The sequence below is a fragment of the Harmonia axyridis genome, chromosome 1 (assembly GCF_914767665.1).
Source record: "Harmonia axyridis chromosome 1, icHarAxyr1.1, whole genome shotgun sequence".
Taxonomy (NCBI): domain Eukaryota; kingdom Metazoa; phylum Arthropoda; class Insecta; order Coleoptera; family Coccinellidae; genus Harmonia; species Harmonia axyridis.
In genome coordinates, this window is record NC_059501.1 from 35384867 (window position 1) to 35403748 (window position 18882).

An 18882-nucleotide genomic window follows, 5' to 3' on the forward strand; every position below is an offset into this window, starting at 1 on the left:
ATTAAGAAACTTTATTTTTTTATTTTTTCTCATTTTGTTATGATTTAAAGTGATTTAATTTATGTTTCTATTTCAAAAAAATTGATGTTTTCGGTTCTTTTTTACAAGAAGTAAAATAAATTAAAGTATTTTTTTCCAAGGTTCCTTCTCATTTCATCATTTTGTTATTGATATGACACTACACAATAAAACTGCTACTTGACTCGAGCTTAACTTGAAATCAAGTCAAGCTCAAGCAAAGCCTAATTGTACTATGCACCATGAAATTTATCTTTTCAATGATTTTCTATCCTTTTTCATCCAAATCGCGTCGGAGATGTGAGGCCTCGTTATCAGTATACTTTCAAATTCCTTGGTTTCTTTTTTTTTGCTCCAAATGCGGTTGAAAATTAATATAATGCAAAAATTATTCATGTGTAGCGTTGATGCCCTTCAAAATTACTTATATATCATAAACAATTTTCAGCCCTAAAAATACACGTGAGTGAGGCGACTAAAGAACTGCTGGAGAAATTTGAAATATTCACACTTGCATGCAGAGGAGAAGTCGAATTGAAAGGAAAAGGAATATGCACCACATACTGGTTGATTTCAAGCTCTGAACCTATTTGTCCTCCAACGATAATATTAGAGGATCATGAATCTCCTGAAGAAGAAAAAAGCCCTTATCCATTAATCTACATGGGAAATTCTGTAACATTTTAAGATTTCGCAATTAAAAAAAATAATTTAGAATTTTAATTCTCAATTTGTAAACGAAATTCCCAGTGAATTGTAATATTGTATTCTACCTATTAGAAACTTTGTTTTGTTGTATTATATTTTCATTAACACAAAATAATTGTGAAAGAATATCTTGAATATATATATTTTATTATACCAACATGTAATCTACGTCAGTATTAAAAAATAAAGATGGAAACATATAATATGAATCCAATGAGAAATAATTGTGCAGTCTTCTATACGTTCATTAATGTAACTCTGACAAAGTCAGAAATAGAATCTCACATCATTTTTTATTTCCCGATTAATTTGATGAAGTTTTACTACAACAATCATTGAAATTCTGTTTATATTGCTTCGAGACTATCCCATTTTTTAATCACACAGGGTGTATCATAAGTACATCGAAATATTTCAATTGTAGAATGATGAGTATTTTATTAAGAGGTAAGCCAAACCACCTCCATGAAATGTGAGATACAGGATGTTTTACTTCAAAATTTATTAATTATTTATGCCGCGTTCAATAAAACTATTTGACCTAGGTATTGTTTTCATAGTCAGCAGAAGGTGTAACTATACTATCAACCATACAGAAAGAAATATGCTAAATAAAGATTTCTGGCATCCACCAGAGGCCAAAATAGTAATTTACGTAACAAGTCCGGAAAAAAACCATTTTCGGGCGTGTTGCGTACAATATTTTTTCGGCAACCATGTAGAATAACACTATCGCTGCTGCTTTCCATATTTTATTGCGATTGCGATCAAAAAACATGCAAATTTTTGACAACTAATTTCATATGAACTGTCAGCCGTTATCTCGGTTGCTATGGATTCTATGATTCTTTTCCGGCCTAGTCCGGGAAGTACGTACTTCCCGGACTAGGCCGGGAAATGCTACTTTCTCAGAGAAAAAGCGTCCGGGAAGTGAGCACCTCCCGGACAGTTGCCGAAAAAGTTTTTTTTTTGTCAAAGGTTAAAAATGTGGTCTTTCTAAAATCAAGAGATTGCTTCACTCATCAAGTGAAGTCGTAAAATCTCAAAAACGTTGAGCAGATAGCAGTAGTTGAACTTTGACAGATCTAAAGAGGGCTACGTGGTATAAACCCCTATTAAATTTTGAATTCTATAAATTACAAAATGTTCCGCTACACTTTAGCTTCTTCAGATTTAGATGTGAAATCTGAGGAAGCTACTGTGTAGCGAAACAATTTTGGGTAAGTTATAGAATTAAAAAGTGGAAATAGACTAAATATTATTCATTTCTATTTAAGTGTAACTAAAATCAAGTCAATTCACTTATAATTGTATTTAAATATTTGATTTTATAAGTGAATAATCAACATTAACATTCAGTTAGTGCTATACATATTAATATTCCATGATGATCCACACGATCCATAATTACAAATTATAACGATCTAAAATATTTCATAGAAAAACTTTTTATGTTATGAGATCTTCTATTATCGCCTCATATGAAACCTCCATAAAAGAATTCAGAGAATTACATTTGCATCTAGAACAATGGGTATTATTCTGACTCCTTCCTGATGCTAATTTTAACAACGAACTTTAAATTCGAATCTGAAAAAAGTATTTTCAGGGACTGCCAACAAATTAATCAACATTTCAATCAACTGCCAAAACATCAATCCATTGTATCAGAATTCGAAGTATCAATATTGTTGATAGCACAATCATTTCATTATGTCATCTCCAATACATTCAAGTTACCTTATGTTTGTAGAATGAGTTTTCAATGAACATTGTGTTCAACTGCGAGAGTTCGATATACCGAGTGATCCTGTCAAAAATTTTGAAAAGAGAAAGAGGTCCCCCTCTTATGCCAGAACCTCTTGAATTGCTTTCACCCTTATATGGGGGGAAAGGGGTCAAACTTGGAATTTCAAATGGGATACTCTGTTTATCATTGCTGATTCGTATTCTACGGCAAAACATAGTTTTGTACAAACAATTTTTCACAAATCGTCGCAGATGGCTCTGTTATCGAGTTTGAATCCTCATTCTATAAGTTTCATTAATCATTCATATGAAATGTTAGTCATAAACTGTCCAACAATTCGTTGAATTATTAATGAAAACGTTCTTCGCATAAAGATAGACGGCTTGACGGAGATATTTTACTAGATTCCAAATATCTAATCTTCTTTTAATTGATACATCCTTGTATTATTATCAATAGGAATTATTTTGGAACAAAAACAAATAATTTCGTCATTTCCAAAAGGTCAATGACAATATATGTATTGAAATAATATGTATAAGGTGTGTGAATAAGTCTTTCCCGTTTTTTTTTCAAATTTTGAGCCTTTATTGTGAAAAAATGGTTACAAATGAATTATTGAAAGTATTGGCCATCGCTAGCTACAACTTTTCCCCATCTTTCTGGCAACATACGAATCCCGTTGCGAAAAAATTCGAACGGTTTGGCCTCTATCCAGTCATCCACCCATTTTTTGGCTTCCTCGTAGGAATGGAAGTGCTGGTCAGCCAGGCCATGCGTCATCGATCTGAAGAGATGGTAATCAGACGGAGCAATGTCTGGACTATACGGCGGGTGGGGTAGGACTTCCCATTTGAGCGTTTCTAATTATGTTTTCACCGGTTATGCAACATGTGGGCGAGCATTGTCATGTTCCAAAATAACTTTGTCGTGCCTGTCGGAGTATTGTGGCTGTTTTTCTCGCAGTGCGCGGCTCAAACGCATCAATTGTCGTCGATAGACCTCGCCTGTGATCCTTTCATTCGGTTTCAGAAGCTCATAGTAAACCATACCTAGCTGGTCCCACCATATACAGAGCATGAGCTTGGCGCCATGAATATTTGGCTTGGCCGTCGATGATGATGCATGCCCGGGTAGTCCCCATGATTTTCTTCGCTTCTGATTATCGTAACGGATCCACTTTTCATCGCCAGTCACGATACGATGCAGAAAACCCTTTCTTTTATGTCGCTGAAGCAGCTGTTCGCAAGTGAAAAAAACGCCGTTCGACGTCTCTCAGCTTCAGTTCGTACGGCACCCAATTTCCTTGCTTTTGGATCATTCCCATGGCTTTCAAACGTTTGGAAATGGTTGTTCGGTCAACTCCCAATGCTTCAGCAAGTTCTTCTTGCGTTTGACACGAATCTTCATCAAGCAAAGTCGCCAATTCTTGATCTTCAAAGATTTGCGGCCGCCCGGAACGCTCCTTGTCTTCCACGTCGAAATCGCCACTTTTGAAGCGTCGAAACCATCCGCGAACACTTGAATCATCGACACAACCTTCTCCATAAGCTTCCTGAAGCAACCGATGCGCCTCGGCAGCAGATTTCTTCAAATTGAACCAATAAAGTGAAACTTCCCGCAAATGACGTCGACTCGGCTCAAATTTCGACATTTTCACGATTTCAAAAATTTATGATGCGAAAAAATTTCAACTAATGTGTTAGTGTGGAATTGTTGACAGATGAATAAGCTTTGATTATGACATATGTAACCATTAAATACTCGCACAGTATTGGTGGCGCCATCTCTTACAAAAAACGGGAAAGACTTATTCACACACCTATTTGCGTTGAAAGACACTTCTACTAAGAAGTGAGATCATGGTTCTATGTTCTAAACTTATGACGATGTTTATTTTCAACAAATGTATGCGTCAGATTAGTCTTTCGTTCAAGTAAATGAAGTAAAAAATTATTCTCCTTATTTAGAAATAAAACAGACTTATTAGAGAGAGTGTCTTATTTCGAAGAAGAAGAAAAAAAGTTTATTCTTTACCTAATAAACAGCAATTAATAACATGTACTGAAAAAAAAAGTTCAGCAGAAAACTTCCTATACATATTAAAAAAATCACCCAGTATAACTTTCAGATAAGTCAACTACAACATCCTAAATGACCCATTTTGATGGGTCTCTGGGTGTGGAATCATCATATGAAGAGTTCGTTTCAAAAGTGGTGCGTTGAAATTATAGGGAATAAATATGAATAATTGCTATTTTCGACCTGCTTTGATGAAATCTAGTGTGAACTGAACCATATACTTGATGAAATTTGTAGAGCCTTCATTTTAGCTTTTTATGGAACGATAATATTCAAGTGTTTAATTTGAAATAAAGAAGAATTTTTATTTGGAATAGCTATTGTTCCAGTCCTGTTTATTACGACCATTTCAGATATATCGTTTGAGAGAGTGCTATAATTGACAAACAATATTCAATATATAACAAGGGGATTCAGCATAAGCCATAAGACTCATAAGTCATGCTGAAAATCTCGAATACCATCAATATCTTCGAGATAGAGATATTCATGAAAGATATTTTATTCTCTATATACAGGGTGTCCCGTAAAGACCACGTCAAACCGAGGGAGAATGTAGATCAAAGGATAACCCACCTGCTATGACAAAATTCCCATTATAAAAGTCTTACCGTTTTCGAGATATTTTTTTTTTTTGAAAATAATGAATTTTTGCCCCTTTCAATAGTTTTGTCCTTACGGTTGGTACAATTTTACATCTTTTTGGTTAATTTTTTCAGTAGAATATTGCTGAAGAATGATTTTAACGTTTACATTAAAAACATCCTCCGAACATTTTAAAGGGGGGCTATGAGAAATATTTTTATTGGAAATTTTGGTAGTGGATTATTTTGTTCATGAAGTTTAGCCCATCGTTGTGGAAAAAAAATGTACCGAGCTAGTGCTGCACATTACACCAATACATTGTCTATTTTATAGCGATTTCAAAGAGGTATCACACAAGTCATTTGTTATTCAAAAAAAAAAAAGATATGGCTGTTTTTATCCAAATGGGTATGTTTCTGACAAAATCAAGTTTGTCAATTCTGTTAAGAAATCTTCGATATTGCATTACTTAGTGACCAATGGCAATTGTTTACGTGCGAAAATATTACAATTAATTTTGACGGCAAATTTTGCGAAAACATCATGCAGATCCAGATTTTTTCAATAAGATCATTAGGAGCGACGAGTCGTCCTGTACCAAGGATGGGTACATGAATCTCCACAATTTGCACGGCTGGAATATCATAAATCCACACGAGGTGATAGAAGATAGATCACAATATCGATTCAAGATCAATTTATGGACTGGAATGGTGCAATTTTGGGCCCGATCGAAATGCCGCCATCACTGAACGCAAACAATTATTTGGAATTTTCAACCAACCTGCTGCCTATTTTACTGGAAGATGTGCCACTGGCGCTGCGACGTAGTCTGTGGTTTCAACATGATGGATGCCCAACACATTACGGACTCGAAGTTACCGCTCATTCAAATAGAACTTTGTCTTTTAGGCAGCCCCAATATTAAAATTCCAGAGGATTTAGGTCTTCATGTACCCATCCTTGGTACAGGGAGACTCTTCGCTCCAAATGATCTTATTGAAAAAATCTGGATCTGCATGATGTTTTCGCAAAATTGAATTTCGTTGAGGTGAATAATTATGCGAGTAATATTTTCGTACGTAAACAATTGCCATTGTTCACTAAGTAATGCAATATCGAAGATTTCTTAACAGAATTGACAAACTTGATTTTGTCAGAAACATACCCATTTGGATAAAAACAGCCATATCTTTTTTTTTCTTTGAATACCAAATGACTTGTGTGATACCTCTTTGAAATCGCTATAAAATAGACAATTCATTGGTGTAATGTGCAACACTAGCTCGGTACATTTTTTTTCCACAACGATGGGCTAAACTTCATGAACAAAATAATCCACTACCAAAATTTCCAATAAAAATATTTCTCATAGCCCCCCTTTAAAATGTTCGGAGGATGTTTTTGATGTAAACGTTAAAATCATTTTTCAGCAATATTTTACTGAAAAAATTAACCAAAAAGGTGCAAAATTGTACCAACCGTAAGGACAAAACTATTGAAAGAGGCAAAAATTCATTATTTAAAAAAAAAAGATATCTCGAAAACAGTAAGACTTTTATAATGGGAATTTTGTCATAGCAGGTGGGTTATCCTTTGATCTACATTCTCCCTCGGTTTGACGTGGTCTTTACGGGACACCCTGTATAAAGCCAAAATCTGATAAGACAACAAGGGGTTATTAAAAAAATTGAAAACCCTATGTGGCGGACAATATTTTTAATGTTCGTTCACCGAAAAGATCGCTTTATCATTTAGTCGCAATGTCTGTAGTTTTCGCTCAGTAGTTCGTGGTCAAATTCAATTCTGTCCGTCCATATACTCGAAAACTTCTGAATGAGGAACATCGGATCTGGAATGCTGCGGTTAAGTTCGTTAATGGGTCAACATTGGATTAGGGTTGTCGTAAACATGATTGTTCAAAATATTGTGTTCTTTACAATTTGGAAACCGTAGTTTCGATCGAGGGTAAAATTTGCATTTAGGTGTAGAATAACAATTTAAAACGTAGTGTGAGATTTCATATTGATCGCATTGCATAATCAGAACCATATAAAATCAAAGAAGCATATCGAAAAAATTTACCCAATCGGGTTCAGTTTCTGAATAACCAGCTTCTTGTGGAATTATGTATTGATAGCGTAACCAAAATCATAGAAACCGACGATGTTAAGATTTACATCTACAATGTATTGCGGAGAGAAGAATCTCAACGTCAAACATATTGGTTATTCCTCAAGAATAATTATAATTTAAACATTAATTTAATTTTTCTTACATTTATGTATGAATAAAATTGTAGAAAATGTTGCTGATAAATGATTAAGCTCAGTGGACTAAAAGGGAGTCGCTGCATTTATTAGGTACGGTAGAGCGGTGTGACTTTACCAACGGAGGTGACTTTGCCGAACTTACAGAAATCACGAATCACCACACTATATACCCCCATGTTCCAACCGTCGCAGTCGTCTGACGTACTTTGAAAGGTGTGCTACGGTATGTTATGTGAGCGGGTAATTTTTTAACGTGGGTATATATGCGAAATACTAGGAGTTGTGCAGAAAATATGGCGAACGGCTTACTTTACATTCATTAAACGTCACGTTAAAAATCTGAAAACATTTGGTTGAGAGGATTTCGATATTTCGGGAAATTTTTCTATTGTGGTCCTTTGGCGGGAGACATTGGCACATACCAAATTTGTTTCACCTATTTTATTTTGAAGCATAATTAGGGGTTATCGATACAAAAAGAAGTTGGATGCAAGGAAATATAGTAATTATACGGAAAAACACTTATCCGAGCAATCAATGCATTTCGAAATGAAAAAATGTCAATACAGACAGCTTCCGAAGTGTAAAATATTCACAGAAGAACTTTTTGGAATTAAATTAACAAAAGATAAATGGGCATTAGTGCACTAACATATACCGCCAGCACTTCATTAAATTGCCAAAAAACGCATTTTAAAGGCATTGGCAAACTCGCACCGATTAGCGGGTCACTTTGCCAAATTTTTGAAAATAAAAAAAAAATAAGTGTGCACCTTTTCATCTAATTCTAACCACAGCAGTCGACAACTAAAATGTTCAAAAAAAGTTCACAAAAAGTTACACCACGTAAACTGAAAAAAGTGGTGCAAAGTCACACCGCTCTACGGTACCTATAGGTATAACGATGAATGAATGAATATCATTCAGCCTTAGGACCGCTTCGAAGAAAAAAAGGATAATTATTTTTATCAAACTTTGAAATTAAATAGTAGTAAAAGGATAATTTAGATATAAAAGTTCTTTTCACGACATGTGCCTTTTGTTGTGATCAGTGAACTGTTGTGCCTGCAGTTGTTAATAAATATTTTCGGGCATGAATGACTTTCTGTAGGTGTTTTAGCGGCTGCGCGCTATATCAACTCGGGAATTCTGTCTCTAGATAATTTTAATTTAACATTTCGAATCGAATGAATCATACAAAATTGCTAGTGGGCTCAACATTTCTTCGATATTCAGTACCTTACCTTCTCGCGTTCTATTTCAATTCATTATTTCCAATAATAAATCTTTGGAATTATCTGAGAACAAAAATTTCAACTTCCCCTAAAATTTTGGAATGTGTAGATTTCGAAAGTAGAATGAATGAAATCTGCCCGTCTGCCGTCCAGAATTTCATTTTGTCTTAATGACTGCAAATGTATCAACATTGTTTGCTCAAGGGTTAAAATAATCAACTTTTTTTATAAAATGATTTTCCTATGAACCACTGGATATCCTTTGGATGAAAGAATTTGTATAGTTTTTTTTTCCTACTTTTTTTGCAAATGATCGAGTAGATGCGATGAAATACAATTAGAATTCAATTCTACTTTTATCTTATCGCATCTACTCGAATATTTGCAAAAAGAGTCGAAGAAATCGGTTACAAAGCCTCCCTCCAAAGGAAATTACCTATGTAGGTAGGTAGTGGCAATTTTCATTTTCCCAAGAAAATATAAAATATAACGTAATTTCATGTTTTCAAGGCATGTCACAAACTAGGAATATTTGATGTAAGCTTTGAATTCAGAAGTATGAATAAACTACATGTCAAATATCTGAATTGAAACAAAAATCTACAAACTAAATTTGATGAAAAATTACACGAATTTGAAGGAACCCGCAAATGCTCCTGACATGTAGTGCATTTATTTTTGAGCGCTCGTCTCAGAACTGAGCCTAAAACGAAAAAATTCGCCTCACTGATGGCAAAACTGTCCTCAAATTCGATTTTGTACATCCGTCTGTCCGTATATACCATTACTTTGGAACAGAATGGCCCAGAAAATGTTCAGAAAAGTTTCGCATTTCATATTCTGCAGTTAAATTTGTTAATGGCAATGTCCGGCATGGGGTTCCGCAAATATGACCATTCGTAATTTTGTATTTCTGGTGGTTCAATCGAAATTAAACTTTGCATTTTGATATAGAATGATAATTTAAAACTTAATGGTACAATTTTATGTTGATTGCTTCATAAGAACCATAAAAACTAGAAGAATATCGGTAGAAAACCACCCAAAATTTCCGTGAGTACCTATTAAACTGACGTTACTGAGATTTTGAACAATAACAAATTCATGCTCCATGGAAAATTCCAAGCTGATCACATCATCAAAACTATAGACAATTCAAGAAAAACAGCAGATCTAATGGAGTTGATATTCTGCGTGTCTATACATTCAGGGCCGCCGCCAGACATTTTGGCTCCCCGGCGAAATAAAATTTTGCCGCCCGGCTTGCCTAATTTCTCTCAATTTTCGTTAGATGAGCATCTGTAATTCTCCTCACGGAACTTTTCAATCTCATACGAAATCGTATTTTTCAAATTAAACTCACAAATTTATCAAAGGACGTTTTGTCGATTTCATCAACGTCCTGCATTGTTTGAAAATATGACGCTCTATAATTCTATAGTAAACAAATGACGTAGTTCTTCAAGGTGCATTTAAGTACCTATTTGTATTTTCATAACAATAGTTAGAGCGCCTATTCAATTGAAAAAAAGGCTCCTGGTAATTCAATTATTTTACTACAAAATGTGGAATTTTCACTAAGAAAACAGTTTTGTGTCAAAAAATGTCTCGTTTTATTAACTGACTGCGCCCCAAAAATTTGCCGCCCCGGCAAAATGCCCGGTTTGCCGGTCCTGTATACATTTATGTATGTATACCATTTAAAGCTTTGTACGAAACTTCGTGTTTATAGCTTGACCAGAACCGTAGAAAATTCAAGAAGAATATTGAAAAGATTTACTCAATATTTTCATGAAAACGGAACTGACAGAGTTGATATTTTGGGTGTTCATATCAAATTCCTAACAATTTCAAGCTATGTGCAGAATTTATAACCACAAAAAATTCAAAAAGAGTATTGGAAAATAAGTATTATCCTGATTATAGATCCGATATGGTTGAGATTTTGCGTCGACAGGGTGTCCCGAAACTATGGTTCCAAATTGAACAGAAGATTCGTTTTGAAAAAAAAATAAAACTTTCCTAATATTTGTTTTCTCAAATATCGTTCGTTGCCTTAGAACCTTAATATCTCTCTCTACAGGCTGGCCACTTTTTCAATGGGATTGTATTGGTAACTTTTAAACCATAAGAGTTAAAAGGTCGGAGAAAAAGTTGCATACATAGAGGCATTATCAAGCAGTTCAAACGAATCGAGATTATCAGGGCCGGTTATTGAGATATCATAAGAAAAGTAAATTCTGTCATTTTGATTTTTCCTTTTTTCCCACTTTATTTCAAATATTATCAAAAAATGTAACAGGAATTTTTTATTCGACAGTAAATTGTTCTCAATTTGACGTAATCAGATTTCGTATCCAACGTTTCGTGCTCTCTGGGCCACCCTCAACCTCATTTTTTTCAATACGGACCTGTATATTTTATGACACTTTTCGAAATAACTTTTAACGCTGAATTCAACGATATATCATACAATGTCATTCAAAGTTGATTTTCAGATGATTTTGACCCTTATCCAATTTTCTTTGGGTCGGATCTGTAGTGAATGCAATTTATCAAAAACTGCTGTTAATAAAATAGTCTAGAGACGCGAATACAATGATTTTAAATTTGAATACCAAGCCTTGCAAAACTTATATCGTAATGATATCAAAATAAAGTTCGATTCTGTAATTTGTTTCAACGGAACAAATGACAAATCCAACAATAGTGATTTCTCGCGAGATTGAGAATGTATTGGAAGGTATTCAAGAAGACGAAATAAGGAAATGTATAAGAAGTATGGGTTTCAGAACCGTTAAGTGCATTTTACAAAATGGTGGACATTTCGAACACTTACTTCATTCATATTCATTAACTTTCGAATAATCATTCGATTTTTCTTTCATTAAATGATAATTCGTTTAATTATTGTGAATTGAAATATGTAAATAATTATTACTTTGTTACTTGATTTGATGCTGATATGTTCCATTTAGTTCAAGATGAGTAAGATGATTTTCTCATCGAAATGTATTGCATGTTGTTAATTAAACTAAAGGTACCTAAATGCAATACAGATCCGACCCAAAGAAATTTGGATAAGGGTCAAAATCACCTGAAAATCAACTTTGAATGACATTGTATGATATATCGTTGAATTCAGCGTTAAAAGTTATTTCGAAAAGTGTCATAAAATATACAGGTCCGTATTGAAAAAAATGAGGTTGAGGGTATCCCAGAGAGCACGAAACGTTGGATACGAAATCTGATTACGTCAAATTGAGAACAATTTACTGTCGAATAAAAAATTCCTGTTACATTTTTTGATAATATTTGAAATAAAGTGGGAAAAAAGGAAAAATCAAAATGACAGAATTTACTTTTCTTATGATATCTCAATAACCGGCCCTGATAATCTCGATTCGTTTGAACTGCTTGATAATGCCTCTATGCATGCAACTTTTTCTCCGACCTTTTAACTCTTATGGTTTAAAAGTTACCAATACAATCCCATTGAAAAAGTGGCCACCCTGTATATTAATATCTTTTTTTTGAGTTCATTGCAGAGATAGAGTGTTGAATATGAAAAATTTAAATTGATTTCAATTCACAAATTCCACAGTTTCCAAAATGTTTCGATTGAATTCAAAAGAATTTTTGTGTCCAATAGGTGCTCCAATTCTAAAAAATCTCATTTCACATTTCAACCAGTGGCTTATAAAAAGGGCATCATGGTCCCTTTTCCCTCCTTTTTTTTCCGCCACTAGCTAAATTCAAAATTTATTAATTTTTAGCATATCCCATTTAATTCCAATTGAAAAATTTTATCTATTTGAATCTGGAAAAACTAACCCTTTTCGAAATGATTGCACTTTTATGAATAGAAACATACTACTTATGAAAAAATTGTTCGGCAGAAATTAATTTTTCAATTCGAATTACCGCTCCAAATAACAACTGGATATTCAAGCACATTTTCACATGCAATTGATTTTAGTTTTCAAAAAATATTGATGACCCATGGGAAGGATTTCAACACCTTGTACCTCAGCGAGAAAGCAGCTTCGGAGAAAAAAATTCATGTGGAAGGGTCATTTTTTTTTGGTTGAATATCCAGTTGTTATTTAGACCAGTAACTGGTATTCTAAAATTAATTTCTTCAGAACAAATTTTTTCATTACTATTTTTTTTGGTATTCATAAAAGCGCAATTATCTTGAAACCGGTAACTTTTCCGGATCAAACGAGTTTTCATTTTTTACTCAAAATTGAATTGGGAATGCAAGAAATACATAATATTTCTGATTTTCTTCTGCATTTTGTTGTGTTACACTTTTTTTTTTTTGGCCCAAAAAATTCTAATGAATCGGTAAAATTAATAAATACCGAATGAAATTTGATTTTTTTTTAAATTTTGGTTACTGTGTTGTCTGAATATTCAGGTTCAACTAGATTTAGAAGTTCTAGAAATAGCTTGCTCTCTTTAGTTTTTTCTCCTTTATTCGAATATCCTATCAAATTCGAAGAATTTTGATATACAAGGTGTTTTTTGGGTTGACTTTAATTTATTTATTTTTGATTATTAATTTTTCCTAGGCTGGACCTGAAAAAATTCAATTAATATGTTTGTATGAAGTCGTTGTTGCAGAGATTAAACATACCAAATATCATGAAAATATACAGGATGGTTCGAATGTTATGGGTTATTGAGAAATTGACAAAAACAATATAACCCTCTGTATCTTGATTATAAAAAGAGACAGACCCTTCAATTATAGGTTATTCTGCTTCACCTCAGTGTCCTCCATCTACCCCTAGCTTACGCCCATTTACCAATGAATCAAATCATGTATGTTGAAGCAGTAGAAACTATGCATTGATATTTTCTGAAAAAATTATTGTGGGCCATAAAAAGAGAGCAATAGAACACAAAAACACATTTTTCAATTTTTTTTTGTATGGATTTCATTGGGTTTTTTGAAGTTGGGTTGAAATCAATTGGATCAAATTTTATATTTGTTTGACTCAAATATCCGATTTCAGTGAAAAATGTGCAAAAGGTTTCATTTCAAAACCTTGTATTTGGGAAATCATGAGATATATTTGATTTGAAGTATTCCATGCGGTTCTAAATGATTTGGTTCAAAACTGAATGTATATATCGAATTTATTTCGAATATATCCAATTTCTTCTTGAAAAAAAGTTTGAAAATTGCATAATAGAATATCCACGCTCAACCTGCATTAGACGACTTTATGAATGACTAAATATAGATTTTAGCCCTTTGTTATAAATAATTTAGAAAGTTACATGTCATGCGACATATCACGAGTCACAATAGAATATCTGAAATGAAACCTCATGGTAGGTTGGTCTACTCGATTTAGATTTTCATATGACACTGAAGACTAACGATTAATTATAGATTAGAGTATTCCCTACTGATTTATGAAACCCAAATTAACAATATAAAGCATACGTTAGTAACCAGATCAACATCATATTCGCAGAATCAATGAATCCATCAGAGTGTGGGAGAGGAAAGAAGGAGAAACAAAATCAACTCCAAAATTTGAACGAGACACATCCTGCCCAGTTCACCTTTAAAAGAGGATAGATAGTTATATCAATCGTTGAATAACAGAATGATTAGTGGGATATAAAAATAATTTCAAGTACACAAACATCCACCAGGAGTTACGGTCAATTTTTTTTCGCCAGTCGACAACGATAATACGCTTACTCGAATCATATTTGAGTCCGAATCGATCGCGAATTTCTGGTTAAAAATACATAGACATTGTTTCGCAAGTACTTTACAAGTGGTGATTTTATCCCGTTGTGAAGGACAAGAATAAAAATTCAAAATGGTTCTCAATGTTATGTTACAGTTATGTAAAATCACTAGGGCAAGTAAATTATTTCAACGAAATTTTTATTTGCCATTGCTGAAGCCTCTATCACCCAAAGATGCCCTAAGGAAGAAAGTGATAACCGGACAAAATGTCCTTGGAAGTAGAATAGAACATTATATTCCAGTACTTGAAGAATACCAGTCAAGAGCCCAACGCAGGAAATACAAAATCAAGGGGATGAAACTGATCAAAAAAAGACAACGAAAAAAAGAATCCATGAAATATGTAATGCCTTTTCTAGATGAAGATATGGAGGGTCATACAAGATTGAAAGGAATATTTGCCAGAAAACCAAAGGGAAGAGGTCAGTGTTACACTTACTATGTTCCGGATAAAGATTTAACAATAGTAATCCCTTATCAAATGGAAAGAGCAATCAGAGATAAGGACATAACAGATGTTGTTGTAGCACAAAGAAGTGATAAAATTGTTCTTAAAATGAGAGATGGTTCAAAGATTTCTGTACCGTACGCCAATTGGGATGGTCGTTCACCTATTTATAGAGGGGAAGGGTGGACGAAAAGAGATGTTGAAGAATATCACCATCATGGAAAAGAAACAATGTCCATTGCCAGGTTATTCGAAGCCAAAGAGTCAGGTCTAGAAGAATGGGAACTGGAAATGATGCGGTTAGCCAACAAGAGGAAGAAGAAGCAGAAAGGTGAGGGTACTGCTGATTGGAAAACGATGATGTCTACTATGGTTGATAACATGGATTGGGACAAATTTGAGGAAGAAACTAGACAAATTGTAGAGGAAGTCAACGAACCCGTTGATGATGCACCCATTCCAATGGAACTAGACGATATGGAAAAAACCAAGAATGTTAACGAAAAATTGAAAGAAGCAGGGCCCGAGCTGATGGATATGCTACCAACAATGCCTGAAATTCCAGAAGTCATAAAACTCATGAAGGATTCCGAAGTCATAGAAAAAGCAAATATATCTGGAGTCGTTGTTAACCTTGAATCAAAGAAAGAACGATTCGTTCCAGGCCAGGTTGTTAAGTCAGAAGAGGGAGATATGTTTATGCCAGGACAGACAATAGAAAAGGAAGGAGGAGGGTACGAGTTCACACCTGGTTTCACGGTAATGCTAGAAGGGGAACCGGATCTCTTGCCAGGTTTGGTCATGGGCGATGATCCAAATAAGCCGATGTTTTTGCCAGGAGAGTCTACTATAACTCATACTGGCGAATTGCAGTTCACCGAGACCGAGGATGACGTGAAGGTCAATGGGACACTCCCACCTCCAGAACCAGAGGTCGAAGATGTCGAAGTGGAGGAGGAGCAAAACACCGAAGACGAGGAGGAGGAGGTAAAGAGACCGCCTCCAAAGCGAGAAAAAAAAGAATTTGTTTACGAGAGACCAAAGCGATTATACACGTCTCAAAGTATGGGTCCGAAACGCCGTGAACGTTCTTCTAAAAAAGCTGTTCCTCCAAATATGGCACCTGAACAAAAGGAGCCAGCCCCAGTTACCGCGAAACGCGAAAATGTTGCACCTAAGTTGTTCGAATTGGCGCCGGTTAATTTGGACGAAGATATTCTTGCTCAAGAGAAAAAAAGAGTTGAGAACTTCACAGAAAAGAAAGCAAAAGAAGAGATTGAAATAATCAAAAAACTGAGGGATATCCGGATGAAGGTCAAAGATATGAAAATAAAGAAACCTGTTGTACTTGCATACGAACCACTCGAACCAGTGAAGAAAAGTGAAAAATTACGAGAATTGGAGAAGAATATCAAAAAAGGTAATTTCTTCGATGTTGACCATAAGAAGTACCTGAGTAAAAACAGTGTTCGAGAACCGTTCAATTGGTTGGAAAAGTACGAATATGGAAACGTCTTCGACACGGTGGGGATACTACGTCACAAACTATGGAGGTCTGTCATTTAGTTGGCGCGTAGTTGGTATCGAGAAGGACAGTGGATCGACGAAGAAAAGGTCACCGGGACGGGTCATCTTAAATTAAATCCCGAGCACTCTTAATCGACCTAATTGTGCGCACCTACTTCTAGTTCATTACCACTAGCGAAGTCGGCCACTGGTCCACCACTCGTCAACATCTAACGTAGTCCTCTCTAGTTAGAACCTTCGGTAGTGATTTGTTTATAAGAGACTTTTTTATTCATAGTGTTCGTAAAACATTGCTATTGTCGTCATTCATTATGGTTATAAACGTGAAGATTTCTCTTTGCAAGATAACAAGAGCCAGCAAACTTTTCCAAAGGAATTACTACTTACCTCTTTTGAAGCCATTATCTCCAAAAGATGCATTGAGGAGGAAAATTATTACTGGACAAAATGTTCTTGGTTCTCGAATTGAACATTATATTCCAGTCTTAAGTACACATGAAGATAAAAGTTATGAACGCAAACGCCGTGGCAAAGGAGTTCCTGTGATCAAGAAAAGAGTCAAAATGAAGGAATCTGAAAGATACTTGGAACCATTCTTAGATGAGAATATGGAAAATCATACACTTCTGCAGAATATACTAAGAAAGAAACCGAAAGGAAAAGGACAATATTACATCTACGAGGTGCCTGATAGGAACTGCAATGTTGTACTACCAACTCAAATGGAAAAAGCAATCAAAGACAGGGATATTATTGATGTAATCATTGCCCAAAGAAGTGAAAAAATTGTCTGTAAACTACCGGATGGATCCAAAATCACTCTGCCTCTTGCACCCTATAGTGGTGGGCATCCTCTTTATAGAGGTAGTGGTTGGACAAAAACTCAAATCGAAGAAGAACATCATCATGGCAAGGAAACTTTCCACATGGCTAAATTATTCGAAGCCAAAGAGTCAGGGGTGGAAGAATGGGAATTAGAAATGATGAGGATGGCCAACAAGCGGAAGAAGAAGCACAAGGGTGAAGAAAATGCAGATTGGAAGCAGATGCTTACTGGATGTTTGGATAATATGGATTGGGATAAATTCGAAGAGGACACGAAACAAATTGTCGAAGAACAAAATGAAGTGATTGAAGAAGAGAATATTCCTATGGCAGTTGACGATATGGAAAAAACCAAAAATGTGGGAGAAAAACTGAAACAAGGAGGACAAGAAGTTCTAGATCAACTTCCAGTGATGAAAGAGATACCCGAAGTTATTAAAAATTTGGAGCACGGAGAAATTTGCGAAATACAAAATGTTTCAGGAATAACTTTGAATTTAAATGATGGCCAAACACGCTTCGTTGCTGGACAAATGGTACAAGGGGAGGATGAAAGTTCAGTTTTTGTGCCTGGACAAACAATAGAAACCGATGAAGGCAACTTCGAATATACACCGGGTATCACAATTTTGATGGATGATGAACCCACCCTCATCCCTGGACTTGTGATGGGAGAAGAAGAAAATGAAGCCATGTTCCTACCTGGAGAATCTGCGATAACAGAGGAAGGTCAGCTGACATTTGAAGCTACCACGGATGATAAAGTAGCTGAACAATTTGAATACGTAAGGCGTAGGAGGCGTTCACCAACCCACTCTCCTTCTCCCCCTCCACCCCCACCTAAACCAAGGCCTAAATATGACGAGGAAATCGTTATCAAACGTAGAGTGATAGAGGAGCCAAAAGATACTGGTCGCAAGGAACGCGTCAGGAGAAGGGCTCCAATCGAGGTTGAAATGACCAAACAGAAAAGTCCTCCTCGCGAAGTGTTCAGACCCAGAAGAGTGCCAATGGAAGACCCTTTGAAACGTCTTGAAGAGGAGAGGCGGAAGAGGGAAGAAGAGGAAAAGAAGAGACTCAAAAGTAGAGCTGAAGAAAAGATGCTGAAGGCAGAGGCGAACATAGACAAACTGAGGGCAACAATCAGAAAGAAAGCTAAGGACTTATCCATTATTTCCCCAACTTCATATGTGCCCGCCGAGCCAGTAAAGAAGAGTGCTAAACTAGAAGAATTAGAGAAGAGCATCAAGAAGGGAACCTTCTTCGACGATGATCGAACCAAGGATATCATAGAGAAGGCCAAAAATCAGACGAGACTTCTGAAATATCAACACGTTCTAAATTCATATAACCGTGAGTTCTTTGAACGGAAATTCTAAAATGTAGCAGGAGAGACGCCTCTCGACGCTTCAGTCGGTTTCTCATCGCCGTCGCGACGTGTGGAAATATATCGAGCTCCGATCTAACAGTGTCATTCGAAATTCATTCGCTTCTACCGATATAATCAATTTATCCTTGAAAGTAATTTCCATTTGTTTTCTTCCTCAAATCTTTGTATAATAGTTTACGAAATGGTTTCAATTGAACGAAAAAAATGAAATATTGTTATGAACATTGACCATTATAATAAATAAAAAATTTCTTAAGTTTGT

The 18882-nt window shown here is 35.2% G+C and overlaps 1 protein-coding gene across 1 annotated transcript in view; it reads left to right on the forward strand.

Moving 5' to 3' along the window:
• Positions 1–933, forward strand: part of LOC123670571 (atrial natriuretic peptide receptor 1) — an 85693-nt gene extending 84760 nt beyond the window's left edge. Inside the window, exon 20 of the mRNA XM_045604070.1 lies at positions 467–933. Within this exon, the coding sequence (XP_045460026.1) occupies positions 467–705 (239 nt within the window). The 3' untranslated portion in view covers positions 706–933. The remainder of the gene's footprint in view (positions 1–466) is intronic.
• Positions 934–18882: the final 17949 nt, after the last annotated feature.